Source organism: Anguilla anguilla, chromosome 3, assembly GCF_013347855.1.
Source record: "Anguilla anguilla isolate fAngAng1 chromosome 3, fAngAng1.pri, whole genome shotgun sequence".
NCBI lineage: Eukaryota > Metazoa > Chordata > Actinopteri > Anguilliformes > Anguillidae > Anguilla > Anguilla anguilla.
In genome coordinates this window covers 9,745,041-9,772,775 of record NC_049203.1, presented here as the reverse complement: position 1 = coordinate 9,772,775, position 27,735 = coordinate 9,745,041, and the positions used below count along the sequence as shown (strand labels likewise).

General features: G+C 50.8%; 1 protein-coding gene across 1 annotated transcript in view; it reads right to left on the bottom strand.

Moving 5' to 3' along the window:
• The window catches only part of LOC118223413 (protein diaphanous homolog 1), a 36,190-nt gene that overhangs the window by 3,251 nt on the left and 5,204 nt on the right, over positions 1-27,735 (bottom strand). The window contains exons 6-9 of the mRNA XM_035409905.1: positions 26,838-26,962; positions 24,720-24,884; positions 22,962-23,094; positions 15,169-15,258 (exon numbers count right to left, since the gene is read on the bottom strand). Of these exons, the coding sequence (XP_035265796.1) occupies positions 15,169-15,258; positions 22,962-23,094; positions 24,720-24,884; positions 26,838-26,962 (513 nt within the window). The remainder of the gene's footprint in view (positions 1-15,168; positions 15,259-22,961; positions 23,095-24,719; positions 24,885-26,837; positions 26,963-27,735) is intronic.

The window sequence follows — 27,735 nt, the reverse complement described above, 5'->3', positions numbered from 1 at the left end:
CTCGTCCTGAGACTGACGCCGGCCTCTCGGGGTCCTGCTGCTGACACAGGTCTCCAGCACCCGTTCCCCCAAACGGCAGCTCTCCATTTCTCTCTGTATCTGTATCTGACCTACACAGCTCTGCACTGAGACGACAGCGCCGTCAATCAGAATGACTGAGACATGACGGAACAAAGCCCGCCTGACCTTCAAATACAACCGTCTGTGCTTTAAAGGTCTTTGTACAACTGGTTTAGTACATGAAACGTCTTCTATTACTAGCATTATTTTAGTCTTACATTCAAAATGTTGCCCTACTGTAAAACACAATTAACACGCTTCACTTTTCAGATATAGCTGAAAACTGTCGACCCACTCTACTTGGAAACAGCCTCGGGTGTCAAAGCTTGATTGCTGCCAGTGACACCGGCCTCTGCTGTTTGAACAAAAATGAGTTGCAAAGAGTTGCTGTACGGTCTAAATGGCACAGGATGTATTGGATGCTGCCTTCAAAAGAATGACCCCTTAGAAGGAGGAACTGCTTTGATGGCTTCTGTTTGGGACAAGCCCTCTGTTTGGGAAATGACCTTCGTTTGTGACATGACCACTAAAAAAACACACACGTTCACAAAAAGACCAAAAACGTGCACAAATATAATCAGATCTGAGAGTGCTCGCCCCAAACACTACAAAAGCGAGACTTCACGTAACGTGCTGAAGGTGTGAACGTGCATGTGTGTAAACGCGCGTTTCAAACACACACTGCAGCTGCCTTCACCTCCCAGAGTGCAAACGGAGACAGCAGTCTGAGCTGTTCACACGCAGCTCTCACAGGAGAGCTGTCCTTATTAGATCAGCCAGCACTTCCACTGAGAGCGCAGGCTATGGGACACCGGCAGAATTCCATCCTGAAGTGTAATCCAATACTGGACGGTTAAAAGCACCAAGGGAACAAGTGCATTACACTAAAGAGACATCCTATTAACTACCGGCACCCTGAACTGCACCAGAGTCCAGCCTTGAGTGTGTGTGTGTGTGTGTGTGTGTGTGCGCGCACAAGAATGCGTGTGTGCATGCGTGTGTGTGTGTACATGTGTGTCTGTGCGCTTGTACATGAGAGGTTGTGTATGTGGTGTGCATATGTGTCTGCGTGCGTGCGCTTGTACATGAGAGATGTGTCTGTGTGTGTGTGTAGGTGTGTGTGTGTGTGCGCGACATGGAGAGTGTGTGTGTGCATGTGTGTAGATGTATATAAGTACGCGTGCATGCGTGTGTGTGTGTGTGTGTGTTTGGGTGTGTATGTGTGTGTTTGGGTGTGTATGTGTGTGCTACGGGCGATAAGCAGTCGGACTGAGCAGCAGGAGAGCAGCGGTGGCTGTCTGCTGCAATGCAGGTGTGATTTGCGCAGTGCCAGGAGGATGACATCATCGGCAAGCGGTGGAGGCTCTACGCTCCAGCACCCGCTCGCGCACAAAGACACTTACAACAGCACACTCACCCCACACCCCCACCCTCAGTTACCATGGGAACAAAGGGTTAAAGGCAGGGGCAGAGAGAGAGAGAGAGCTAGGAACTAGGATATGGGCGAGTGAGTGTTGCTGCTTTGTCTGCAGGGTGGAAGATGGTTTATGGCGAGTGCCCCCCCCCCCCCCCCCCCACCAGCCTCAGTCAGATAGGGAGGGGCTTGAGGGGAGGAAGTGGTGAAACACTGTACAGGAAGCAAGAGAAGACAATGACACCTGCAGGCTGAAGCAGTGCATCCTGTCTGCTGTTTTTCCGTCTCTCTTCCCTCTCTCTCTCTTTCCCCTTCCCTCTCTATCTCCCTCTGTCTGCCATTCTTCCTCCCTCCCGCCTCCCCCCCCCCCGCAGTCTCTCCAGAGCTGCGTGGGAGGAGGAGGAGGAGGAGGAGGAGGAGGAGAACAGCCTCCAGCTGCACTGTGGCGGCCATGTTGGATTATTTAGGTCAGTGGGAGATTGCGCGTGGGTGGGGTTGTGATTATTAACCCCAATCGCACTGAGCTGCTGACACACTGGGAGCGTGCGCGCTGTGTGTGTGTGTGTGTGTGTGCGTGCGTGCGCGTGTCCGCCTGTTTGTGTGTGTACGCGTACGTATGCGATGATACTTGATTACTTTCAGCATGTCCACAGACACGTGCCTTGGTGTCATCAACATGCCCTGCTTAACGTGTCCTGATCAGAGCTAAGCCCCTGCAGGATTTCAGTGTGTTTTATCAGTGTGCAGCAGGTCTCTTTGGATTCAGATTAACGAAGATACACGTGCGCACACACACACACACACCCACACACACAAAATGTAAGATATGCATATCACCTTGTGGGTCACTGGGTAAAGCGACCAAGATGATGGATCACTATCCTATTGACGAGGCACAAGCAAACATTCACGCCTGTGAATGAAGGTTCAAGCTTTGTCTCATCAATGAAATGAAACTACATAGCCCATGATGCACCTCAGCCTGGTCTCAAACATTCAGATGCTAATGACCAGTGGGAAAAGCTGACAGAGGCTCAATCCCTCCTGCCACGCCGGACAAGGCTCTGAATGTAAACGGTGACAAAAGGCTGCGTGTCCTATTTAAGAGCGCTATGACGTGCTGAAATCAGACGGCAGCCACTGACAGGCCATGTCACATCTTAATAAAGAGAGCTTCATATTCAAAGTGTTACATTATATTCAGTTACATTATAAGCCACTTGACAGGATGCGTGTTTATTGTATGAATCCTTGGCAAACTGCAGAGTGTCGGGGGAGGTGTTGCTGAGCTCTGTAAATTATAGAATATTAATCTCCGTTAGCCTGCGATTCTCAGATTTTTTAAATAACTTAAGAGCCTTTCAGGCGGATCTGCTGAGATATACAGCGACACACTGACTCACCTGTGAACACGCTAATCCTGAGAGTGAGTCAGGACTCGGTTTATCACGGGCACAGAGAGACAGAAACACAGGAAGCAACGGAACGCGGTCGAGTCCCGAGCAAAGCGAAACGGATCTCTGAGACACTTCCTCTCTGATCTAACTGCTCTGGGGGGCTCCGAGAAGCTCCTCTACATATCAAAGAGAGGGGGGGGGGGGGAGGGAGGGAGGGAGAGAGGAATACAGAGCAGGAGGGGGAGGGAGAAAGAGAGATGGAGAAAGTGAGAGGGGGAGGGAGAAAAAGGAAGATATAGAAAGGAGGGAGGCACAAAGGGAGAGAATTTTGAGGAGAGGAGTAAACATGCAAAAAAATAAAAAATCAGTGTCAATATCACACAGCACACAGAGAAAAGCAGAGTGAAGACAACAGCATGCCCGTGGAATACCAGGATGTGCGTGGGTGTGTGTCTGAGCGTCTGTCCGCTTGTGTGTATGTGTGCGCGTCTGTCCGCTTGCGTGTGTGTGTGTGTGTGTGTGTGTCTGAGCGTCTGTCCGCTTGTGTGTATGTGTGTGTGTGTGCGCGTCTGTCCGCTTGCGTGTGTGTGTGTGTGTCTGAGCGTCTGTCCGCTTGCGTGTGTGTGTGTGTGTGCACGTCTGTCCGCTTGCGTGTGTGTGTGTGTGTGTGTGTGTGTCTGAGCGTCTGTCCGCTTATGTGTGTAATGTGTGTCTCTTTTTGAGATCAACAACTGAGGGAAAACAAAGAATTTGAAAGAAAGACTGGGTACAGTTTTTTTCCATCGAAAAAGAAAACAAATGGCCAAAAGCAAGCCCACACCAACACACACACACACACACACACACACACACACACACAACACAAACATAAACACACACACAGTTACCAGGCTGGTCTCCAAAGTAAGTTCAGACAGGGAGAGCACGGAGTCTACAGAGAGAAGAAAGATGATTAGAATGCAAGTATGTCTGAGACGGTGTGTGTGTGTGTGTGTGTGCACGCATGCGCATGAGTGAATAGGACCTACGCAAGCTGTACAGGTGAGAACATGGCCACAATGGTGCCAAAACGCTCTGTAAGACCATGAGGGCTAATGCACTCTCTAAGGGTGCGGCAGGATTACTGCCCTGACCTGACCTGACCTGACATGGCTGACTCTTAGCAGCCTAACCCACTACAGTGTTAACGAGGACCAAACACGATAAACACCGTGTGTGTGGCTACGGTGTGGGGTGTGCTGGGGAGCCGTTTCCTGAGAAAAAGCATCAGGCCTGTCTGGTCACAAGACTCATCCCAACCCAAACCTAACTCCCAGAGAAAGAAAAAAGCTCTTCCTGACATCACACACCCCCCCCCCCCACCCCCGACAAAACCGAGCGGATAGAATATAGCGACGTCCGTGTTCCCGCTAATGAAAGCCAGCAGCCGCAGAGCGAAATTAGCACCTTGTTACGGCCCGAGAGGAAGCTCACACAGGGACCGCACGTCCCCCAAACCAAGGCTAATTAAGCCTTACGTAAACGTCCCAAAAAGAAAGCGCGCCGCGGAGCTCGTCCGCTACAGACCGAACTTCAAAGGGGAGACAGGAGACTGTGAAAACTTTTCCCGCTCAGCACGCGCGAAGGATCTGGCGGTTATGCTCCTGTGGCGCTCGGGGTCCGCGGCGACGTCGGTGTTTGGCGCACGGTTACGGTCGCCGCGGTGAGTTTTATCGCAGCAGAGCAGAGGCAGGGAGTGTGCTGTCTAGACCCATGAAAGACTACAATTCCCACAATTCAACACAACAGCAACAGCAACAAAAACAACAGCAGTAGCAGCAGCAGCAACAAGCTGACACATGTGCAAGTGCGAGCCGGGGAAGGCACTCATGCGCACCAAAGCCGCGTGGAGCCGGACATGGGGCAGTCCCTACCCCTGACCCAGACAGGAAGAGACAGGAAGAGGCAGGAAGACGCATCTGGGAGCCATTAAACCAGCACAGTGCATCAGACGCAAACAAAACTCCCAGTAGCACTGCCTGCCTGGGGCTTCGTTATTCACTAATTACAAGCTGAGGATCCCTGATTGATGCCCGCGAGAGAGAGAGAGAGAGAGAGGGAGGGAGGAAGAAAGAAAGACAGAGAGGGAAGGAGAGAGAAAGAAAGAGAGGGAGGGAGGGAGGGAGAGAGAGAGATGAGGAGAGATTGGTCATACAAAAGAAAGGTGATTACTACAGTAAACATGGATATCTGAAATCTAGTCACTTGCCCTATCTGCTGCACTGAAATAAACCCGATTCACAGAGATAATCCAATGAAATCTACCCCCTCCTCACTGGTAACATCCGCAGAGACAGAGAGAGAGAGGAAGCGAGTATGGCAGTTTGTGTGTGCTGTAAGTAAAGTCAGATAAGAAGCTACAGGATATTTACGGTGTGTTTAGACAGAAAAGCTTTCAGGTCTCATCTGAAAGAATGGCCTGTCTGAAATGCAGCACCCCCTGGAGGTGGAATGGTATAACTGACACAGTGGCTCTGTCTCTGGGCAGGGTTGAGCAGCAGCTGCTCGGGCTGTAAAGTGATTAGCTCCCTGAATCGAGCAGAGCAGTGGGGGATCTTTTGTGGCTCTGCAGATGGTCTCTGTGTTGGGTACTGTGATGTCACGACAGGCTCTCATTGTGACACAGACTGCATTCAATCACACTGGGGGCGTGCGTCAGGCACGCTCCACCCCCGTCAGGGGAAACGCCCACAACCACCCACATACGCGCGCACACGCACGCACGCACGCAATCACAAGCGCACAAACACACAAACGCACGCACGCGCAAACAGAAGCGCACAAACACGCACGCACGCAAGCACAAACACGCATGCAAGCATGCACACAAGCGCACGCACGCACACACACACAAACACATGTGCACAAACACACACACTTAAACAGAAGCGCACAAACACACACACACACACACACAGGGGTCACCGCATAGCTGCTCAGGGGGCCACTCTATTTAATGTGGGCGGCACAAAGGAGCTGGCGCTGGCCTCTTTGTTGGGGCGGAACGCGTGTGTCTAGGGCCAGGCTCTGAAACGGCAGCACAGACAGACGGAGGGCAGCTGCTCTCCAAACTAAAGGCCCACGGGGTCAGAGGTCACGGTGAGTTCCAGAAGTTTGCATGAGCTCTGTCACACTGCTGCTAAAGCAGATACAGCTCACTCTCACAGCAAACACTGGAGGCCCCTTCTGTATTCAACAACTGGACCCCTTTCACAATGGCCAGAGAAGGGAGTGCATAAAACTGTGTGTGTGTGTGTTGTGTATTTGTCTGAGTGCATGCGAGTGCATTGTGTGTGTGTGTGCTGTGTGTGTGTGTGTGTGTGTTGTGTATATTCATGCATGTGTGTGTGAGTGTGTGTGTGAGAGAGAGAGAAGAGGAAAAGAGGCCATCTGTTTGACAGTGGCATTGGATACAGTGAGCGGAAGACTGTGCAGTTCGTCAGCGTTCATTAACAAAGACAGTGACTGTCAGGACTCCCTCCTCCGTGAGGCTAAAATAGGGAGGGCTATATCAGGAGCCTCCACAATACCAGCCAGCCCTGATGAGTCACACTCTAAACAGGAAGAGCGAGTGTGTGTGTGTGCGTGCGTTTGTGTGCATGTATATGTGTGTGTGTGTGTGTGTGTGTGTGCGCGCGTGTACGTGTGTGTGTGTGTGTGTTTGTGTGCGTGTTTATGTGCGTGTGTGTGTGTTTATGTGTCAGACTACCTTTGATTCCTCAGTTATAAAGACCCACCGCTCCCCTCTCTAACATCCTGTGCCCACCTCAAGTGATGAGTCAGCGTTTTGCACCTGAGCAGGTAGAGCCCTGTGCTCTGTGTCCTCCTGCAGTCAGCAGCCCGTCCCCTCACCCCCCCGCACACCAGGCCTCACACACTGGTCCTCACACACCGGTCCTCACACACCAGTCCTCACACACTGGTCCCATACACCAGTCCTCACACACTGGTCCCCACACCCCGGTCCTCACACAGCCACGAGCGCTCCACCGAAAAAGGCCCGGAACCTTCTGTTATTCTCAGCTGGTCCGGTGGAAGCACACAGCAGAACAGTTCCCAGCCATCACAGCTATGGGATTTAAAAGTGCAGAGCTGGGGAATTTGATATATACACTGGAATCTTTGAGGGGGAAGGGAAGGATCGGAGAGAGAGAGGAATGTGGAAAAGAGTTTACTCAAGTCTAACACCTCGATCCCGTTTAATGAGGAACATTTTTCCGACAGAATACAGAACTACGGCAGATGGACAGACACAGACTGACAAACAGGCAAAACAGACAAGCAGAGCCGAGTAGAACTGGGTGGGAACCTTCAGTCTCACTGTACAAAATAAAAAAAATACATACAGTACATTTGAAAGGGACTGGGGCTGTTTCTCCATCTGAAATAGCACAGTTATTTTGAGAGGATCCCATGGGGGGGGGGGGAGACATGTGTCTCTGGTTGGGCCTGTGAAGGCGCCGGGGGGCCACGCCCAGGACTGGGCCTGTAGTCCCACTCTGAAGGGAGGGAGGGGCGGGCGGGCGGGAAGACAGGGTGAGGGCCTGTCTCTCTGAAGGGAGGGAGGGGCGGGCGGGTGGGAAGACAGGGTGAGGGCCCGTCTCTCTGACACATCCTGGGTGTTGCTGGGTAGGGCAGCGTTGGGACGGACGCAGAGGGGAGGAGAGAAACCGCAGGGAACGAGCGGGCCGGAGCGTGGCTGTGTGTCGCTTCACCGGGCACGAGCCCAAGGCCTGCGGTGTGTGTGTGTGTGTGTGTGTGTGCGCGCATCCGTGCACCGTCCCGCTCCGTTCATCACCGCCGTTAATCTGTCCCGGGACACCCATCCTTCTGAGAGAGGCGGACTGCTATTGTGAGCCACACGCCCCCCTGGTGACCCACCGACCCTGCTGGGTAATGACAGCATCACGCCACCCAGAGTACCGCATTCGAGGGGGGGGGGGGGAACAGGGGCACACCCCCGTTTTCACCGCAGTGGAGTTATTCAACTAACATCTGTGCCCCATTCTCCTCCCTGGAGCCCAGCCGCATACACATACAGAAACACACACAAAAACAGACACACAAAGACACACACATGCCTGCACATACAGTACATACACAGTCTCTTCATGTCTCATGAAAACAGACAGACAGACACGCACGCACGCACGCGCACACACACGCCTGCGTATACAGTACATACACAATCTCTTGGTGTCCCATGAAGACACACAGGCAGCTGTGGCTGTGTATGTCAGGATGAGTGGGAGTCTCAGTGTGCTCCATAGGGAGGGGCCGGTTAAGCAGCCAGTGCCACAGTCCTTTTGCTTTTGGCTTGAGAGGATTCATTTACCAAAGCTTCACTGGACTATAGCAAACTTAACTGCTATTATAGCACCCCTTCGTTATTTTTCATTATATTCATTAAGCACGGTATTTAATCCACAATTAAACCGTATTAGATTTACAGAAGACTCCTGGAGTAGGTTTAGAGAATCCTCCCATGGATTAATCGGCTCTTGCCCTCCATGACAGGTCAGTACTTAGTCAGTGCAGAGGGGGATTGTGGGTAATCATCCTCAGTCTTGTCCACACTTTCATAGCGTAAACACCAAACAGCTGGCCAGGGCTAAAATCAGCATGCTGCAATCCAAGATCGTTTAGTCAGGTCTGTTCAGCAGATACACAGAGTAAACGGACTGCTCTGTCAGGTCCTCACAAACGCGCGCGCACACAGAGTAAGTCAGACACACGAGAACACTGTTTCGCACATAATCAAAGACATACATCTACATCAGTGTTTGCGCAGTCACAGCAATATACAAATGGGCCAAGGCAGACAAAAAAGTGATTGGATAGCAGACACACACGCACGCATGCACACAACATACTCACACACACACAAACAAACATAAACAGAAGCACACAAACACACAAAGGGGCACAGAAAGGGGCTGTGCGACAGACAGGATGTTTAGAGAAGAGAAAGAGGCCAAAGACAGGCTGGGGGGGGGGGGGCAGGCGTGCTGTGGGCAGGCAGATGGCAGGGCCTGGGGTGCCTGGGTAGCCTCCAGCACCTCCTATTTCAGAGAGCCAATCTACAGGGCAGAGCTGGCACTGTACCCACGCATACACGGCCCTATGGCCAGAGTGGGACGCAAGGTAAGGCCGTACTGTGCTGCTAATGGAGCTACTGGACTGTGCTGCTAGGAGCGCTAACAGCTTTTGCTGCGAGGAATGCTAACAGACTGTGCTGCTAATGGCACTAACAGATTGTGCTGCTAGGAGCGCTAACAGCCTTTGCTGCTAGGAGTGCTAACAGACTGTGCTGCTAGGAGCGCTAACAAACTGTGCTACTAGGAGCACCAACAGACTGTGGTTCTGTTGCCCTGCAGGTAATTAGCCACTAATCCTATCAGATGCTCTGAGATAATGCAGAGAAACCTGAACAGGGAGCATGCCGTAATACTCCAACTACACAGTGAGTGTATATTTGGGTCCTGCCCCCAAGAGCTGGCCTGAGATCAGTACTAATCATTTTTCACATGCAGGTTGGAGTAAGATAAGCACGAGGGTAGCTGACCCCAGATCAGTTGTTTAAGGGGTAGAAAGTGCCTCTTGCTGTTGGTCCCAGAGGCCCGGCAGACTGAATGAAAGACTGAATTAGACTACAAAAGCCTGTAGCTGTGAACACAGAGCCCTGCGCTTGGCACAGAGTCCAGGAGATGCACAGTGCTGCACAGGGCAGCTCTCCGTCTCTCTGGCTGCAGCTGAAGTTCCAGCCCAGGCCGCTTGTCCTCTCCTGAGGACGGGACGTCCCGTGTGGGGAAGGGAGCGAGGAACGCGCTCCATGTGGCCCCGCCGGCGGGGCGGCCGCTGGCCTGGGCGTCCCAGCCAAGCCCCCGACGTGTCGACTGTGCCTGAACCTCCAGGCTCGATCGCACCCCCGCCCCAGTGCAAATCGATATGCTTGGGACGGGCGTGTGGGGAATTCGTCTGGGACGATCCCCTTCCCCACTTCTCTGGCTTGGGCGTGGCTCTGTTAGAGAGCAGCGAGAGGGCAGCTGAGTCGCTCGAATTAGGGCAAGAGAGCAGCTGCCGGGGGTTTAAGCTGTGAAAGTGTGGCCAAGAGTGAGGATGATTACCCACAATACCCCACTGCACAGACTGTAAAGGACTGACCCTTTCATGGAGGGCAAAAGCTGATTAATCCGTGGGAGGAGTCTCCTACTTGGGGAATCTTCTGTAAATCTAACACAGTTTAATTGTGGATTAATTGTGGTGTTTAGTGAATATTTATAAAAAAAATAACAATGAAAGTCATGCTTTAATACCAGTTAGATTCAAACTGTCTGTTAAATCCAACAATTTGTGAGCTATAGTCAGAAATTTTATTCATTAAATGCATGCTAAATGCATGTTTTCTTAAGAGTCGACGCAAAGCTATATGTTTATACTTTAATACTATTCCGCTATCTACTGCATATTTAAAAACAAACATTTAGAGCTCCAGTTTAATATGGGGACAGAGACAAAACATCTTCTACAGCGATGTGGAGCTCAAGGTCAGGAACAGCCGTTCTCGTTAAAGCCCGGAATGTGGTGATGTCATAATGCAGCATTCCGCACGTCCTCCTCGTACAGACAGTACCTCCTGTTACCAGTACCCTCTTACTAAAGGGGTTAAACTTCAGGACAGGGAGCGGGGTGGCTGTCCAGCGAGGGGGACGTGCGTTCGGCTGAGGAACAGAACGCGCTAACGTTGCGTGTTAGCGGCGTGCGGCTCGAACGCGGCGAGGCGAGGCCGCTTCTCTGCGGTGCGCTCGGGGTGCGCGTCTTCGCCCCAGGGCCTCCCCGTAAATTAGAGAGAGCGGAGCTTTAAATATAGAGCCCGAGAGGAAACGCGGTGGCCCTAGCGACCGGGCGTTCTCACGACCCAGAGACGAGGGAGAGCGAGCGGAGGGAAGAGCAGCCGCTGGCCTCCCGTAGCGCACTCACACACACACACACACACACACACACACACAGAGCAGCCGCTGGGCTACCGTAGCGCGCTCACACACACACACACACACACACAGCAGCTGCGCCGCTTCCTGTAGCTGGATCCCGCTAACGCTATCGTCCAGGGTAACCGGGCTCGGGGACGGCGGGGAGCGCGGAGCGCACCGCGCGTGCGGATCGGGGAGTCGCGCTCGGTAAACAGAGCTAAACGCCAGAGAGCCAGGACCCAGGCCAGCTCTGACTGAGGGGGTCTGCAGCTTCCATCTGAAGCGGTGCAGCTCAGACTGAGGGGGTCTGCAGCTCCCATCTGAAGCGGTGCAGCTCAGACTGAGGGGGTCTGCAGCTTCCATCTGAAGCAGTGCAGCTCAGACTGAGGGGGTCTGCAGCTTCCATCTGAAGCGGTGCAGCTCAGACTGAGGGGGTCTGCAGCTTCCATCTGAAGCGGTGCAGCTCAGACTGAGGGGGTCTGCAGCTTCCATCTGAAGCGGTGCAGCTCAGACTGAGGGGGTCTGCAGCTTCCATCTGAAGCGGTGCAGCTCAGACTGAGGGGGTCTGCAGCTTCCATCTGAAGCGGTGCAGCTCAGACTGAGGGGATCTGCAGCTTCCGTCTGAAGCGGTGCAGCTCAGACTGAGGGGGTCTGCAGCTTCCATCTGAAGCAGTGCAGCTCAGACTGAGGGGGTCTGCAGCTTCCATCTGAAGCAGTGCAGCTCAGACTGAGGGGGTCTGCAGCTTCCATCTGAAGCGGTGCAGCTCAGACTGAGGGGGTCTGCAGCTTCCATCTGAAGCAGTGCAGCTCAGACTGAGGGGGTCTGCAGCTTCCATCTGAAGCAGTGCAGCTCAGACTGAGGGGGTCTGCAGCTTCCATCTGAAGCGGTGCAGCTCAGACTGAGGGGGTCTGCAGCTTCCATCTGAAGCGGTGCAGCTCTGACTGAGGGGGTCTGCAGCTCCCATCTGAAGCGGTGCAGCTCTGACTGAGGGGGTCTGCAGCTTCCATCTGAAGCAGTGCAGCTCAGACTGAGGGGGTCTGCAGCTCCCATCTGAAGCGGTGCAGCTCAGACTGAGGGGGTCTGCAGCTTCCATCTGAAGCGGTGCAGCTCAGACTGAGGGGGTCTGCAGCTTCCATCTGAAGCGGTGCAGGGAGCTGGCATTCCAGCCCATTTAATCTGTCCCACATCGGCAAACTCAAACCGGAACTCGCAGTAAAAACATGATGAACCGATACTGCAGTGCAGACTAAGATGTAATGACCCTGCAGTTCAGTGCACACAAATCTGTAACAGAGCTGCAGGGCACACAAATCTGTAATGACCCTGCAGTACAGACAATGCTGTAACACTGCAGGGCACACAAATCTGTAAGGACCCTGCAGTACAGACAATGCTGTAACACTGCAGGGCACACAAATCTGTAATGACCCTGCAGTACAGACAATGCTGTAACACTGCAGGGCACACAAATCTGTAATGACCCTGCAGTACAGACAATGCTGTAACACTGCAGGGCACACAAATCTGTAATGACCCTGCAGTACAGACAATGCTGTAACACTGCAGGGCACACAAATCTGTAATGACCCTGCAGTACAGACAATGCTGTAACACTGCAGGGCACACAAATCTGTAATGACCCTGCAGTACAGACAATGCTGTAACACTGCAGGGCACACTAATCTGTAATGACCCTGCAGTACAGACAATGATGTAACACTGCAGGGCACACAAATCTGTAATGACCCTGCAGTACAGACAATGCTGTAACACTGCAGGACACACTAATCTGTAATGACCCTGCAGTACAGACAATGATGTAACACTGCAGGGCACACTAATCTGTAATGACCCTGCAGTACAGACAATGATGTAACACTGCAGGGCACACTAATCTGTAATGACCCTGCAGTACAGACAATGCTGTAACACTGCAGGGCACACAAATCTGTAATGACCCTGCAGGGCTCATCGTTGCGATGCAGGCGGATGCGTGCTGGGGCTGACGGTGCGGCGGAAGCGCTGATCTGGGCTGAGCGTTGCGTAAGACCCTGAGGAGGCCCGGGACGAGGCGCAGAGGCATGCGGGTGCGTCACCGTGCCGTATGGATCGCTCCGGCACACCGCAGCCTCCTCCAGGCGCGCCTCCAGCAGCCCCGTATCGGGAAGCATCTCCTCATCTGAGCAAACGGACTGCCCCTCTCAGAACGAGGTGTCCCGCAGCGAGAGATAACGCTTCCGTTTGCCCACGGGACCCGCGGGCCGCTCAATTAGCTCAGAAATGAGTCAGGGGAAGTCCATTCTCTGATAAACCCAGTGATACAGCCATTAGTGAGCTGAGAGAGAGATACAGGCACACACAGACACAGACACACATACAGACACACATACAGACACACACAAACACATGCACACAGACACACGCAGACACAGAGACACACAGAGACACACACAAACACAGGCACGCAGACACAGAGACACACACAGACACGTAGACACAAACACATGCACACAGACACATGTACAGACACACATACAGACACACACACACAAACACATGCACACAGAAACGCAAACACAGAGACACACACATACAAACACATGCACACAGACACGCACAGACACGTAGACACAGACACATGCACAGAGACACGCAGACACAGACACACGCATACAGAGACACGCACAGACACAAGGACACACACAGACATACACACACACACACACACACACACACACACAGAAAAGTGCAGTCAGAGAGGGGCAGGATGGATGCTGCAGTGCTAATGAGGCACTGTGGGACAGCACAGAGTGTGTGTGTGTGTTTTTGTGTGTGTGTGTGATTTTCTTTGTGCGTGTGTGTGTGTGTCTGTGTCTGAGTGTGTGGCATGTGTGTGTGATTTTCTTTGTGCGTTTGTGTGTGTGTCTGGGTCTGAGTGTGTGGTATGAGTGTGTGTGTGTGTGTGTGTGTGTGTGTGTGTGATTTTCTTTGTGCGTGTGAGTGTGTGTCTGTGTCTGAGTGTGTGGTATGAGTGTGTGTGTGTGATTTTCTTTGTGCGTGTGAGTGTGTGTGTGTGTGTGTCTGAGTGTGTGGTGTGTGTGTGTGTGTTGTTTTTATTGGAGTTGGGACACTGTGTCTTTCAGACAAAGAGAAGGTCTCGATCCAGCTCCAGGCAGACGTACACATCGTGATCAGCTGACACACTGTGAAGCGTGATAGAACGCTGGACTGATACCGAATTTGAGCAGGTGTGCACAAGACATAATGTCCTTAAAGGGGCAGTTCACCCAAAAATAAAATGAAGGCATGTTCCCACTTACACGGAGCGCCATCTATCCATCCCGATAGCTCTGGATGGATAAACAGCAGGCTGGGTACGTTCATTTCACTTTTTGGTGAACTATCCCTTTAAAACAAAAATATGAAACTGTTCCTCAAGAGGGAGAGTTGGAGTTGGAGTGAAAACCTACGTGTGGGCTTGGCGTGCCACAGCAGTATGTGTGTCTTATATCTGTACGTGGTTTCTGGGTGTGTAAGAATGCCACAGCAGTCTAGGTATGTGCAACTGCACTGTGGTCTTACAGGCAGTGTGGAAACTGAGATGTATTTATAGAAGGGGAAACTGGTTGTGGTGAAATTCACATATTTACACCCTCTGTCAGCAATTGGGGGTACAAATAGTACGATTGTTTTTGTGGGTGCAATAGTGACAGTCACTAGGGGAAGGTGGAAAGCAGACACACAGGGGTTTTTAGGGGGCAGTGTCGTCCGTTTATTTTAAAAACTGTCTGTTTGCTTTTCCTTGGTTATTTTGCATTTTCTTTCCAGGTTTTCTCCCTCCTGTAAATAATTCCTTTGCTTTATTTACGAGACCCAAACCAATATTTACATGTACTTGGAAGTCAGCGGCTGGATGTCCATTGGCCAGCGCTATATGGAAGTCTGCTTCGCTAATACCATAACAAATGCACAGCACCCTCCGCTGGACAGCCCGTTTCAGGACGTACTGTATGAGTGAGAGGAGTGTGTGCGCGCGTGTGTGTGTATGTCTGTGTGCACAAGCACCACAGTAAAAATGCAATTAAAATACGTGGCTACTCAAATGAGAACAGAGAATAAGTTCTCCGTGGATACCACAATAGATCCCTTACAGAAAGAGCACATGTCCACCAAACCTGCACACAGAGGTCATGATGCGAGAGGTTGGGAGGTGATCGCATCACAGGGGGGTGTGGCTCCCCCAGGACGTGGGCGGGGCTCCCGCTGGGTGTGGGTGCGACTCACCAGCTTGCCGTGGACCTCTCTTCCTCCTGAAGGCAGCTCCAGACTGCAGCGCCTCCAGCAGGCCGTCCATGATACCCGTCTCGTCTCCCTCTGTAAACACACACACACACGCAGAAGCATGCAGTCAGGCACCACGCAGAAGGGAATGCGTCCTGTTCGCCCGGGCGGCTCTCAATAAAGCTTGGGCTGTTCAAACCTGGCCGTGTCACAGTTTCTATGGCGACGGGATAAAATGGCCGCTTGGCTGTGAGTAGTGGGGTGTGTGAATCCGGATTTCACAGCCGGCGTTGTGAAAGAACAGGAGAGCAGCCTACTGTCAGCATGCTGAGGTGCACTGCACCGGAAGAACCTCCATTTCAGTAAAGTACCCGTGTCTTTCTGGCTCTTAAACATGCCAGACTATTTCAGACTGAGAAAAGAAGACATAATACCGTACAGAAGCAGGTACTGAAAACATCACTCCTATATCCTTTATAAACTTCCAATGGGCAGAAAATCAGATTTTAAGAACATGTCCATCCAATCTGACACTGACTTATATGGATAAACTTTTACATGTTAATAGTTAAACAGGCAGCAGAACGTATGACTGATGTATGTGCCCGTGTTTGTTCTGCCAAGCGTTATTTAATTGGCACCAAATCACATACTCTCACATACTTAAATTATTTAAAGCTTGAATCTGCAATCTGCATCTGTATCATACACCATCTTCCAATCCAGAGAGGACAGCCAGGGAACTGTTATACAGGACCGATACAGCATATCACCCCAGGATACATGTGTGTCTGTGAATATGTACGTAGATAAATGAAGAACACACAAAGAGCTAGTGAGAGAGGAAGAAAGAAGAGGGGGAGAGAGGAAGATGGGGAAAGGGGAGAGTGAGGGAGGGATGTTGCTCTCTCTTTTAATCCCATTACTCAAGGGACCAGCTCTTCTTCCTCCCACACGCCCCCCCCCCCTCTTTTCACCAGTGAACACAGAAGGGCACAAATGGCTGGAGTGGGGCGCCCCCTATCTTTACCTCTATAATAGGACATCAACCTGTCACATCAGCACAGTGGCCACTTTAAGCACAGTAACCTACATGAGCAGTGACCTACTTACACTACACTGCCGTTAATGGTGCCTGGGGCGTGCGCACTCCTACACACACACACACACACACCCTCACCCTAAACCTCCAACCAGTGCGTACACGTGAGCACATACACAGCGACAACCAAACACGTGAGCACAAACACCCCCATACATACACACAAACATACACACACACACACACACACACACACACCGTCACACCGGCCTCATTCCCACACTCACAGCTGGGATTAGGATTTTAATGGAATAAGTCGTTGGGCTTTAATATCTGAGGTGAGACTCTCTTTCCAGGACACAGATAGCAGAGACTCCCCAGAGCAAAGCCCTCAGCTGCTGCTAAACCTGAGGGACTGAATGGAGATCAGCACCTGAGCCCACTGCTGCAGTACACACACACACACTCACTCACACGCTCACACACACACACAGACACAGACACACACTCACACACACACACTCACACTCACACACACACACAGACACACACTCACACTCACTCACACACACACACACACTCACACACACACAGACACACACACACACACACACACACACACACAGACACACACATACAGACAGACACGCGCACATACAGGCACACGCACAGGGCAGTTTAGGATGTTTTATTGGGTCAAAGTGAGGACATAATCCTCCTGACAGACTGACGGTCGGATCAAAGCGGATCAGGAGCAGCAATCAGACCAAGAACAACAGCAGAGATGCAGCTACAGCCTGTAGCTGACTGCGCCTGTGCTGGGGTCAAACACACATACGGGACAGGGCTGGTGTGTGTGTGTGTGTGTGTATGTGCGTGTGTCTATGTGTGAGTGTATGTGTGTGTGTGTGTGTATGTATGTATGTGCGTGTGTGTCTATGTGTGTGTGTGTAGGTGTGTGTGTGTCTGTGTGTGTGTGCGTGTGTCTATGTGTGAGTGTATGTGTGTGTGTGTGTGTGTGTGTATGTATGTATGTGCGTGTGTGTCTACGTGCGTGAGTGTGTGTGTGTCTGGCTGTATGTGTGTGTGTGTGTGTGTCAGAGAGAGTGTATGTGTGTCCGGCTGTGTGTGTGTGTGTGTGTGTGTCAGAGAGAGAGTGTATATGTGTGTGTATGTGTGTGTGTGAGGGAGAGAGAGAGAGCCTGTGACACACTGATCCACATCCTAGCCGTAGAGTATCTCTAGGCTATGGGCTTGTGTACAGTAGAGTACAGTAAACAGCAGGGCAGAGATAAGTGTGTTGTTAAAGTGAGGGGTGTGTGGGGGTACACAGAGAGGACGCGGGCAGGCAGATGGCTTTAATTATCTCCATTCTGAGTGGAGAAGGTTAAAGGTTTTAAGCCTCCGTGGCCTCAGTAGAGATTAGCGCTGCATGGAACTCCCCCTCCCCCACCTTCCCACTAAACAGGCACCAGATGGGCGCAGGCATCACCCTGCATCACGCAACGGGAAGTCAACAACACAACAGGGGACCGACAGAATTAAATACGGCTCGCATGCACCACCCTGTGGCCGGAAAGTGGAACTGCGGCCGCGCATCCCGGTTTTGCTCTCGGGAAATGAATCTGGTACATGCCCGCGGTGCTTACGTAAAAAGCATGTTTATGTACGGCCTCTGGGACGCGGATAAAAACACACGTGTTTGTGTGGTCCACTTTCCAGGATGAGCTTAAATCATATGCATGTAAGTGCCCAGCGGAGGAAGCCATTGACCCTATTCTCTACTGCCGTGACCCACTAACCTGAAAATGTGAAAATATGACATCGACATCCTCCGGCCTATATCCAATACAACGCTCAGCTGTGTGTGCTCGGAAAGTGTTATGAGTATTGATATATCCTAACAGCCAATATTTGACCTTATGAATGAACATACTGCCTTAAGTTATGATACTAAATATATTACATACGTATGAACTAGCAATGATGACACAAACAACCATTCTAGTCTGGATTCAGGCAAATGAACACTGATAAAAAGACACTGCTTCTTTTTTTACTGTAACTTTAGTCCCCTCCTGTACTGAGAAATTCAGAGAGACAGGCCTCCCTACCTGAAGGTGGATACAGTGAGTCACGGCAATAAGAATAAACATATATCACAATGCAGAACTACAGGAATCCCTTCCACTCCTTTCACTCACTGAAGTCAGCCCTGAGATAAGGAAGGAAACAGCCGTGGGAACACAGACTGGAACTCTCGTTCTCTCGATAGCACGTCCTTATACCATACAACCCTGCCAGAGCTGTGCCAGCGTCCAGGGCTGAAGGGGTTAACAGACGCTTTGCTCAGAAACCACAGGACGGCGTGATGGGAAGCAGTGTGATCCTGTAAGAGAAGCGTGCGCCTGTACGCACTGGAGCACCCTCACATACCAACAACACTGGCATCTAGTGGTCACAGGCAGGAACTGCCCTCGTCCCACATCTGAATACTGCTGCTCTCAATCTGTGTAGCCCAGTAGCCATTCAGCAACACACACTCAGAGTCACGTGGCTCAGGAAGGGAGACTTTAGCCTTGCCATCTGCACTAACCAAGTGAGGTCGAAGGTTGCAGGTTCAAGTCCTTTGTGGAACAATGCTGTTGTAGCCTTTAGTGCCTACTCTAAATTACTTCAGCAAATGCCCAAATTGGGAGCAACTCACGCTGGTTAAGGGCAAGTGCAAACAAACACATATCAGTCATAACACCACTGCTGAGCAACAGAGAAATATGGCTGCCCTATGTAGCATTCAATATATAATTCAAAATAATATTTTATTAGTATAGCATTATAATGTAAAGATACATTACATTAAATATCTATGGCTATGAATTAAATACCAGTAACTACATATTTATAATTAGTATTACTAACAATAGTAATAAAAATTATAATAAGCAGTAGTAATAGTAGTAAATAGTAATTATACATATATTATAATTTATATGTACATATCATCATTGTTATTATTGCTAGCATTATTATAATTATGATGTTACTGAAAATAATGATGATATAGATTTTTGATATTAGTGTTGTCATACAGTTCTATAAGACCTATCACACATGGAACTTCTGGACACTGAAAACAATGCCTTTGTCTCTATCATTTTCTCTCACCTATCCTGTTCCAGAGTGCTGCAGGGACAGACAGTCCTCATGCTTTCTACAGGAGTCTGAGAGCTGGACACTGTGCCAGTATCACCCCGACAACAGGCCCCACTGACGCATCCAAACCAAACATCTCATTTCATTCTGCTGCCCTCGTAATAAACAACGATCTCCTCACTCACACAAAAACAGCCACAGTGTGGAATTGCTTATCTTAGGGGTCTGTGATCTCATGTCCGAGAGTACATTCTGTCCTGCCCTTCCTGTTAGTGGAAGCTTTTCTCTATACTTGCTTTCTGTGATTAATCAGGCTGACTGTGTGTTTAGCAAGACGGTTTCTGTGATTTTTATTACTTGGTTGTGTTTTGGGAGAGAGATTCTGTGATTAGACATACTCCTGTGAGCTCAGAGAGGGTTTCTGTGATTAAACGCTCTCCTGTGAGATCAGAGGGGGCTCCAAATCAGGGTGTTTTCATCATAGCGCTGAAGCCTCAAATCAGGGTGTTTTCATCATAGTGCTGAAGCCTCAAATCAGGGTGTTTTCATGGGCTATAAATCAGGGTATTGTTAGCATTGCGCTGGGGCTCTAAATAAGGGTATTTTACCAGAAGAGAGATGTGAGGGCGTGGCATGCGCTGACAGACTGGAGGAAGCCCTCTGCCGTACCGGAGCGGGGACACAGGAACTTCAGGAGCGGAAACCCCAAACTCCTCCACCCCCTCCCCTCCCCTCAGCCCCCTCCCCCATCTCTCACTGCACGCGCAAATTATTCATCTCCTCAGCCGAGCAGGAAATGGAGCAGACGGAAAAACAACAGCTCCTCACAGGAAAGCAGCAGCTCATTCTCATTGTGTTTCTAAACTAGACTCTGTGCAACCTGAGACTCTGCGTTTCCACCAGCCTGTGTTTGGGGGTGTGGGGGGTGTGGGGGTAATGTTAATCACAGCACTCCCACACTCCCAGGGAGAACTGGTAACAAACTCATACATAAAGCAGAGAGAGAGAGAGAGAGAGAGAGGGGGGGGGGGGGGGGGAGAGAGAGGGAGAGAGAGAGACAGACAGATCCCAGGCCTTACGTCAGGGTGCGAGGAACAGCACGCGCTTCTGGGAATCGGACAGGAAGTGAAGGATGTGGCGTGAGGGCTCATGCAAAGCGGGGGCCGGCGCGGTATGCAAACCATCCAGCACAGGTGTGCCGGCCCCCTTTCCTCTCCGAGAGGCGCGTAAACAACACCCCTCCTCCGCGGGTGAGCTTTCTCAAAAAAGACTCGCCCTCAGAGTTAATGTTAGAGAGATTAACTGCATATCCTCTCCTGGTCTGCTGCAAAGTGAAACTGTCTCCAGAGTAACCCTCTTTACAGGCTGGAGGAGTGTGTGTCTGAAATGCAGTAATAAGTTTAAGGAGGAGAAAGGCTTTCCAGAATGTTCCTTTTAGAACGTCTAAAAGGAACTGGAGGGGGGAGGACGGAGGAAAGTCTGACACGACACAGCTATGGAATGAGAAACAGAGAAGAGGAAGGGGGGGGGAGGGTGGCTGGCAGGGGCCAGTGTGACTGAGGCGATCCAGGAGGTGGGGGGGGCTGAGGCAGACCACAGGCTTGTGGGGGGGCGGCAGGGACGACAGGCATGAGGGGCTGCAGGGGAGGTTCAGGGGTATGACTGACAGAGCCAGGGGTTTGAGGTTAGGGGTTTCAGCGGGAAAGCTTGTGATTGGCTGCTGAGCTGGCAGAGCGAGGGCACTATGGGTTTGAAGGGGAAGCGGGAGTGTTTCTGATTGGTTGCTTAAATCTCTGTGTGATGGGAAACAGATGTTGGGGAAAGGGGGGCGCAATGTGTGTGTGCTCCGCTCAGCCAAAAACACTGGCGCATGCCCCAAATATGAGCGGCCACCAATATAAACACACGCTGCTACGTCTTCAGTGTGAACCGAAGTAAGAACAGAATGAACCGCCACTACTACAAACATAGCTACCAAGGTAAACACACACTGTTACCACTATGAACACAAACTTCCACCATTGCGACATGAGGTGTGTGTGCTTGTGACTGAATGTGTGTTTAAGTGACTCTGTATATGTGTGTGTGTGCGTGTGTGAGTGTGTGTGCATGCATGTGTGCGAGTGAGAGTGTATGTGACTGAGTGTGTGTGTGTATGTGTGTGTATGTGTGTGTGTGTGTGTGTGTGTGTGAATGAACATGTGTCTGAGTGACTGTGTGTGTGTGTGTGTGTGTGTGTGTGTGTGTGTGTGCATGCATGTGTGCGAGTGAGAGTGTGTGTGTGTGTGTGTGTGTGCGGGCGAGTAAGAGTGTATGTGTATCTCAGTGACTGTGGGTGAGTGTGTGTATCTGTGTATGGATGAGTGATTGTAAATATTAAGTCATTAATACTTGTGCAAATATAGCTGCTCTCACCTCCAGAGAGCAAGACACGGTCTGCAGGGTCCAGTTAAAAACTCAATCTAACTTTTCTCATTACACAACTTCCCCTCTTTCACAATAAAAGCACTAAAACCCAGTCCCTACTCTCAGATACAACATTCAGCCTCCAATATCACCTCCCATATAACCTTATAAAAAAATATAAATCACACTTGGACATGTGGAGTCAGGATGTTCCTTCCTGTCCCTGGCTGTTGCAAAAGGCTTAAGCAGAACACGGACCAGCACGGAATTCTGTGCATCAATCCGGACCACGAGGACCGACCGGAGAAGCTTCTCAAATAAACAAGAATGTGACCGGAACCGCTGCTCCTCTGTTACAGGGATTAGTACCCTTCACTCCCCCGTCCCTAAGGAGTGGAGATTAATGGATCTCACAGCACTGCTCTCTGTGACGAGGGCCAGAACAGAACCGCAGGCCCAATGCTGCAGCGGCGTTTCTCCACAGAACAAATGGCTCTCTGGTTCTCCTCATCTCCCTCAAACACTTCTCATCTCCTTTAGACGTTTAAAACACAAGCTTCTTTGGCACACTTGCACTGATCTCTCTTTCTTGTGGATTTTTATGGCAGGAGATAAACAGCGTAAAGAATGATATCTACAGATAGGACAGCTGCACTTTCCAAGGCTGAATGAAAACAAGCCTTCCCCACGTCAGACGCCAGCGCCGCGGTCAAAAAATGAACCCTGAGCTCCCCCAAGTGGAGCACAGGAGAACTGCAGCTGCAGAGCGGAGAAAGCGGACCGGTGATCTTCCGGCTCTCTCGTTGGCTGAGGGCCTCATCAGCAATCGGCGGTCATTAGGCACGGTTAAGTTGACCGCGCGAGGACATGTAAAATAAAACAGGCCCGCAACCGCAGACCATTAGCGCTGGTGAAACGGCCGCAGCCACTGGAGCCTCTAAACCTATGTTTACAGATCCGAGCTGTTTATCAGATGTGAGTGTGGTGTGTATATTTTACAAGGAATGGGGGGGGGGGGGGGGGGGGGTCACATCCCGCGCTTCAGGGCCTGCCTCTCTGATACTTAAGTGCTGTTTTAACGAGGCTTAACGTCAGAGAAGACGACCTCCCGTCAGACTCAGATCTGGTGGCTTATGAAACGGACTGGACAGGGTTTTGGTGCGGTGCGTGCTGGGATGTGTAGTCTCCACGGTACCTGCGTTGATGTCCAGCATCTGGCTCTTCTTGGCCTTCTCCTCCTTCTCCTTCTCAGCCTTCTCCTTCGCCAGCTTCGCCCGGCGGATCTTCTCCTCCGCCTCCTTCCTCCTCTGGTTGTCCTTCACCGCTTGCTGAAGGACAGGGAGAGGAGAGGGTGAGGGGGAGGGGGAGCGTTTCATCTCCCAAAACATGCTGTCCAGAGCACAGAAACACTGGCTGTCCATTAATCATCTACCACACACAGACGGGAGATAAATTTCTGTGCTGCTGACAGGCTGATCACAAAGAGAGCTGTGTGAACACAGTATTTGCCATTATCTCTTCTCTCATTTAAACTGCCATCAGTTTTACCCCCAAAGGGCCTCTGAAACTCACAGGAACAAGAATTATTCCACTGTGTGTGTGCTGGGCTGATGCCAACATTACTGTTTATTTTGTAGTTTTAGAAGGCAATCTGCAGTTAGCTGATGAACTTACTGTTTGTTTTATTGTTTGGTTGTAGGCTGTTTCAGAGATTTGTGTGTGTGTGAGTGTGTGTGTGTGTGTGTGTGAGCGTGTGTGTGAGTGTGTGTGTGTGTGTGTGTGTGTGTGTGTGTTTGTGTGTGAGAGAGTGTGTGTGTGTGCATATACTGTATGTGCACATGTATATGTGTGTAGTGATCTGGCTGACTCCCAGGATGAGCACAAAGCAGGCTGGCTCCATTGTACTGCATTACTGTACAGTAAGCAGAGAGAAGACTCGCTCACCATCTGCACCTCAGCCTCACAGAGGAGGAGGGTGTGACATCACCTGCAGGTGCACAGGGGGAGGCCATGCCAAGCACATCCCCCACACACCTGCCTGCCTGTCTGTCTGTCTGTCTGTCTGTCTGCCCGTCTTTCGGTCTGCCTGTCCGTCCGTCCGTCCGCCGGTCTGTCTGTCTGTCTGTCTGTCTGTACATGCCTGGTCCCTGCCCCCGGCTCGCACCAGTACAATTCACACTTTTTGCAAAGTTATACCTATTGTAGCTCTCTTGCAGGAATGTTGTAAAGCGCTTGTCTCTGAGTTTTGTAATGCACTTGTTGTAAGTCGCTCTGGATAAGAGCGTCTGCTAAGAATCTATAATGTAAAATGCTACATTTCAGACGTGTGAAATATAGCACAGCTCCAGGGAATGCCTTCACAGTAAATTCTAAAACAATCTCTTTCTCTCTCTCTCACATTCACACACACACACACACACCTTACACTTCTCTCTTTTGTCTCTGTCATGCTCTCACATGAAGCACTGCCTATTTTTGCCTCCCTCAGTGGAAGTTCTTTGACCCAGACCTTCAAAGTAAACAAAATGAACGACTCTTTGTCTTCTTCCAAGGACAGCTTGTTGTGTGTGTGATGGCTTTCAGAAACTGTGCAAGTCTTATCAGAGTTTCGGGAAAAAGGCCCAGATGGATCATTGCCCTTGAGTGTGTGTGTGTGTGCGTGCGTGCAGGCGTGCATACAGTAAGTATGTGTGTCCTTGTTGTCCTGTAACCTCAATATTTGTATTAGTTAATGTTTCCATAGATCCCCAGCTGCCTCACAAAGACCCACTATTCAGAAAGTTTTGCTAAGCAAACAGGCAGAGCTGGTTTGCATGTTGCATGTAAACAAGAGAAGGCTGAGAATCATCGTGAAGCTCCAGCCTGTTTCTGCCAAACCCAGGAGACAATCGAGTTTGAATCCACACAATGCCTCCGCTTTGTCTTCCCATCATAAAAGGGTTCGGCTGCTCACCTGGAACATGTTGCAGAAGTTATTGAGGTCGCCGAAGAACTCTTCGACCGAAATCTTCTTGGGGTCGAAGACGAAGTACTTCCCCAGCTCCTCGTACTGCTTCTCCATGCTCTTGTGCATGAGGTCCACCTTCTCATACTGCTCCCGCGCTACGCTAACAAAGCTGTGCTCAAAGGGTTAAGGGCCTCCACACTGAGGAACAGCAGGCCTTACATACACACAACCACAACCGCAAATATCAAACTCAACACAACCACAGCCTTAAATATCAAACTCAACTCAATCACAGCCTTAAATATCAAACTCAACGCAACCACAGCCTTAAATATCGAACTCAACACAACCACAGCCTTAAATATCGAACTCAACACAACCACAGCCTTAAATATCGAACTCAACACAACAGCAGCCTTAAATATCGAATTCAACACAACAGCAGCCTTAAATATCAAACTCAACTCAACCACAGCCTTAAATATCGAACTCAACACAACCACAGCCTTAAATATCAAACTCAACTCAACCGCAGCCTTAAATATCTAATCCTTGCCCACCATCTTTAACTGTTTTTGTGTATGGGCTGTACCAGGCAACCACAGGAACAACCTCAGCTCACAGAACTTTTAAAGTGAGCTGACCATAAACACACAGAGCCTCTCAGCGCTACGGCTAACAGGAGCTGACCGTAAACACACAGAGCCTCTCAGCGCTACAGCTAACAGGAGCTGACCATAAACACACAGAGCCTCTCAGCGCTACGGCTAACAGGAGCTGACCGTAAACACACAGAGCCTCTCAGCGCTACGGCTAACAGGAGCTGACCCTAAACACACAGAGCCTCTCAGCGCTACGGCTAACAGGAGCTGACCATAAACACACAGAGCCTCTCAGCGCTATGGCTAACAGGAGCTGACCGTAAACACACAGAGCCTCTCAGCGCTACGGGTAACAGGAGCTGACCATAAACACACAGAGCCTCTCAGCGCTACGGCTAACAGGAGCTGACCGTAAACACACAGAGCCTCTCAGCGCTACGGCTAACAGGAGCTGACCGTAAACACACAGAGCCTCTCAGCGCTACGGCTAACAGGAGCTGACCGTAAACACACAGAGCCCCTCAGGCTACGGCTAACAGGAGCTGACCGTAAGCACACAGAGCCTCTCAGCGCTACGGCTAACAGGAGCTGACCGTAAGCACACAGAGCCTCTCAGCGCTACGGCTAACAGGAGCTGACCATAAACACACAGAGCCTCTCAGGCTACGGCTAACAGGAGCTGACCGTAAACACACAGAGCCTCTCAGGCTACGGCTAACAGGAGGCCAATCTTCACTGAAGATCAGCGCTGTAAGGCGACGGCTCCGGCATTCTGGGAGGCCGTTTTAAACGCTCCCGCGGCACGCGGTCAGGTGGGGACCCCGTTAGGGGGAACACAGCGCCCTCTGTGACGCCGGGGACGGGACGCGTCTTCATTAGAGACGGGAACTCTGGGAACAGCGGCCCTTCGCAGTCAGCGCGTGATTCGTTTAGCCCAAAGAGCCGGGAGCTTTGTGGCGCCGCGGCGTTTCTGGTGAATGGGACCACGCAGCGCCGCTTCTCAGGACTGAGCCATTCAGCAACAGCCCGACGCCAGAGCCGACCAATCGCTTCCAGTCGATGAGCGGCTGTTACATCACCGGACAAAGAGGGCCTTTATAGTCTTCAGAGGGGTAGAGATCTGGCGCATTGTCCGCAGTCAGCAAACCATGAGTACAGCCAAGGTTCATTAAGGTGGAACGGCATGGAGGTGGCCAGGGGTCACATCCATTTGAGAGCACCCCATTGCCTCCTCCTCTCCACTTTCACTCACCACCATCAAAACTGCGGCGTTCAGTGAGTCAGTGACTCTCACACTACCCCTTAAAACTCCTCCAAATCAACTGAGAGTTTGCAATGTCTATGAATCATACCGCAAAGTACCACTTGACTCTCTCCAAAATACTGTAGAGACCACTCCATCAGTGATTTACACACTTCGCTGCTACCCTTCCAATCACAGTGCAGTGTTCACTGTCTGAGCGGTTCTAGCCATGACAGCATTTCCTGTCAGCTGACAGGGGCGCAGGAAGTGAAAGGATATGGACATCTTCTCCACAAACTTGTCCTTGTCGCTCTGCGGAGGGGGAAAGGTCTCGATGTCCTTCTCCAGGCCCGCGATTTGCCGACCCATCTGGTCGATGTTCTTCTGCAGCGTCTCCGCGGAAACTGTAAGACAGAAGCGTTAGCGCTGTCATATGGAGATGTTCAACCACCATGCAAAAACATCAGCAAGTTTTCATTTCAGCAATTTAATTTCCAATAAAAGACCTATGGAGTCAAGTGTTGATGAAGCCAAAAGGACAGATGGAAAGTTTATCATCTCCACCGTGGGAATGTGGTGTACAGCAACGTTACTGCAATAAGACTAAATGAGTGGGGAAAATAAATATAGCCTTGACAGGAAAATAGGACCGCAGGTCATAAAAGCGGACCACATCACACTAGAAAACCGTTGGAAAGCGCGTGGAACAGGCAGCAACAAAAAAACCACATCAGCTGGACACGGCGTGCTGAAAGAGGGCGTGGCCCGGGAAAGCGTAGCGTGGTGATGCGGCGTTAAGGGGAGGGGTCAGTCGCGGAGAGGTCACCGAGACAGGGATGGAAAAGCGCTCTCACGGTCCAGTCCAGGTTTTACTCCATGCAGGCGAGCCTCCTGGATGGAAACTGCCTGCTGGTGGATTCTATTAAGCACACTAACCCGCTCCTACTAAGACCTGGAATGGCTCAAACAGCCGTGGATTGGGAGTGCTGCTTCCGCTCTATAGAAGGCAGGGTCAGTGACAGCGAGATGGTGTGGGGGTGTGTGAGAAGTAAGTGGGATGCGTCTGTTAATTTGCAGTCAACAGGGCAAAAAAATTCTTAATTATAATACAGCCCCAATCTAATGCATTCCATGTTTAATTAGAGGAAGTGGGGAGGAAACCCAGGTTAACCTCCTA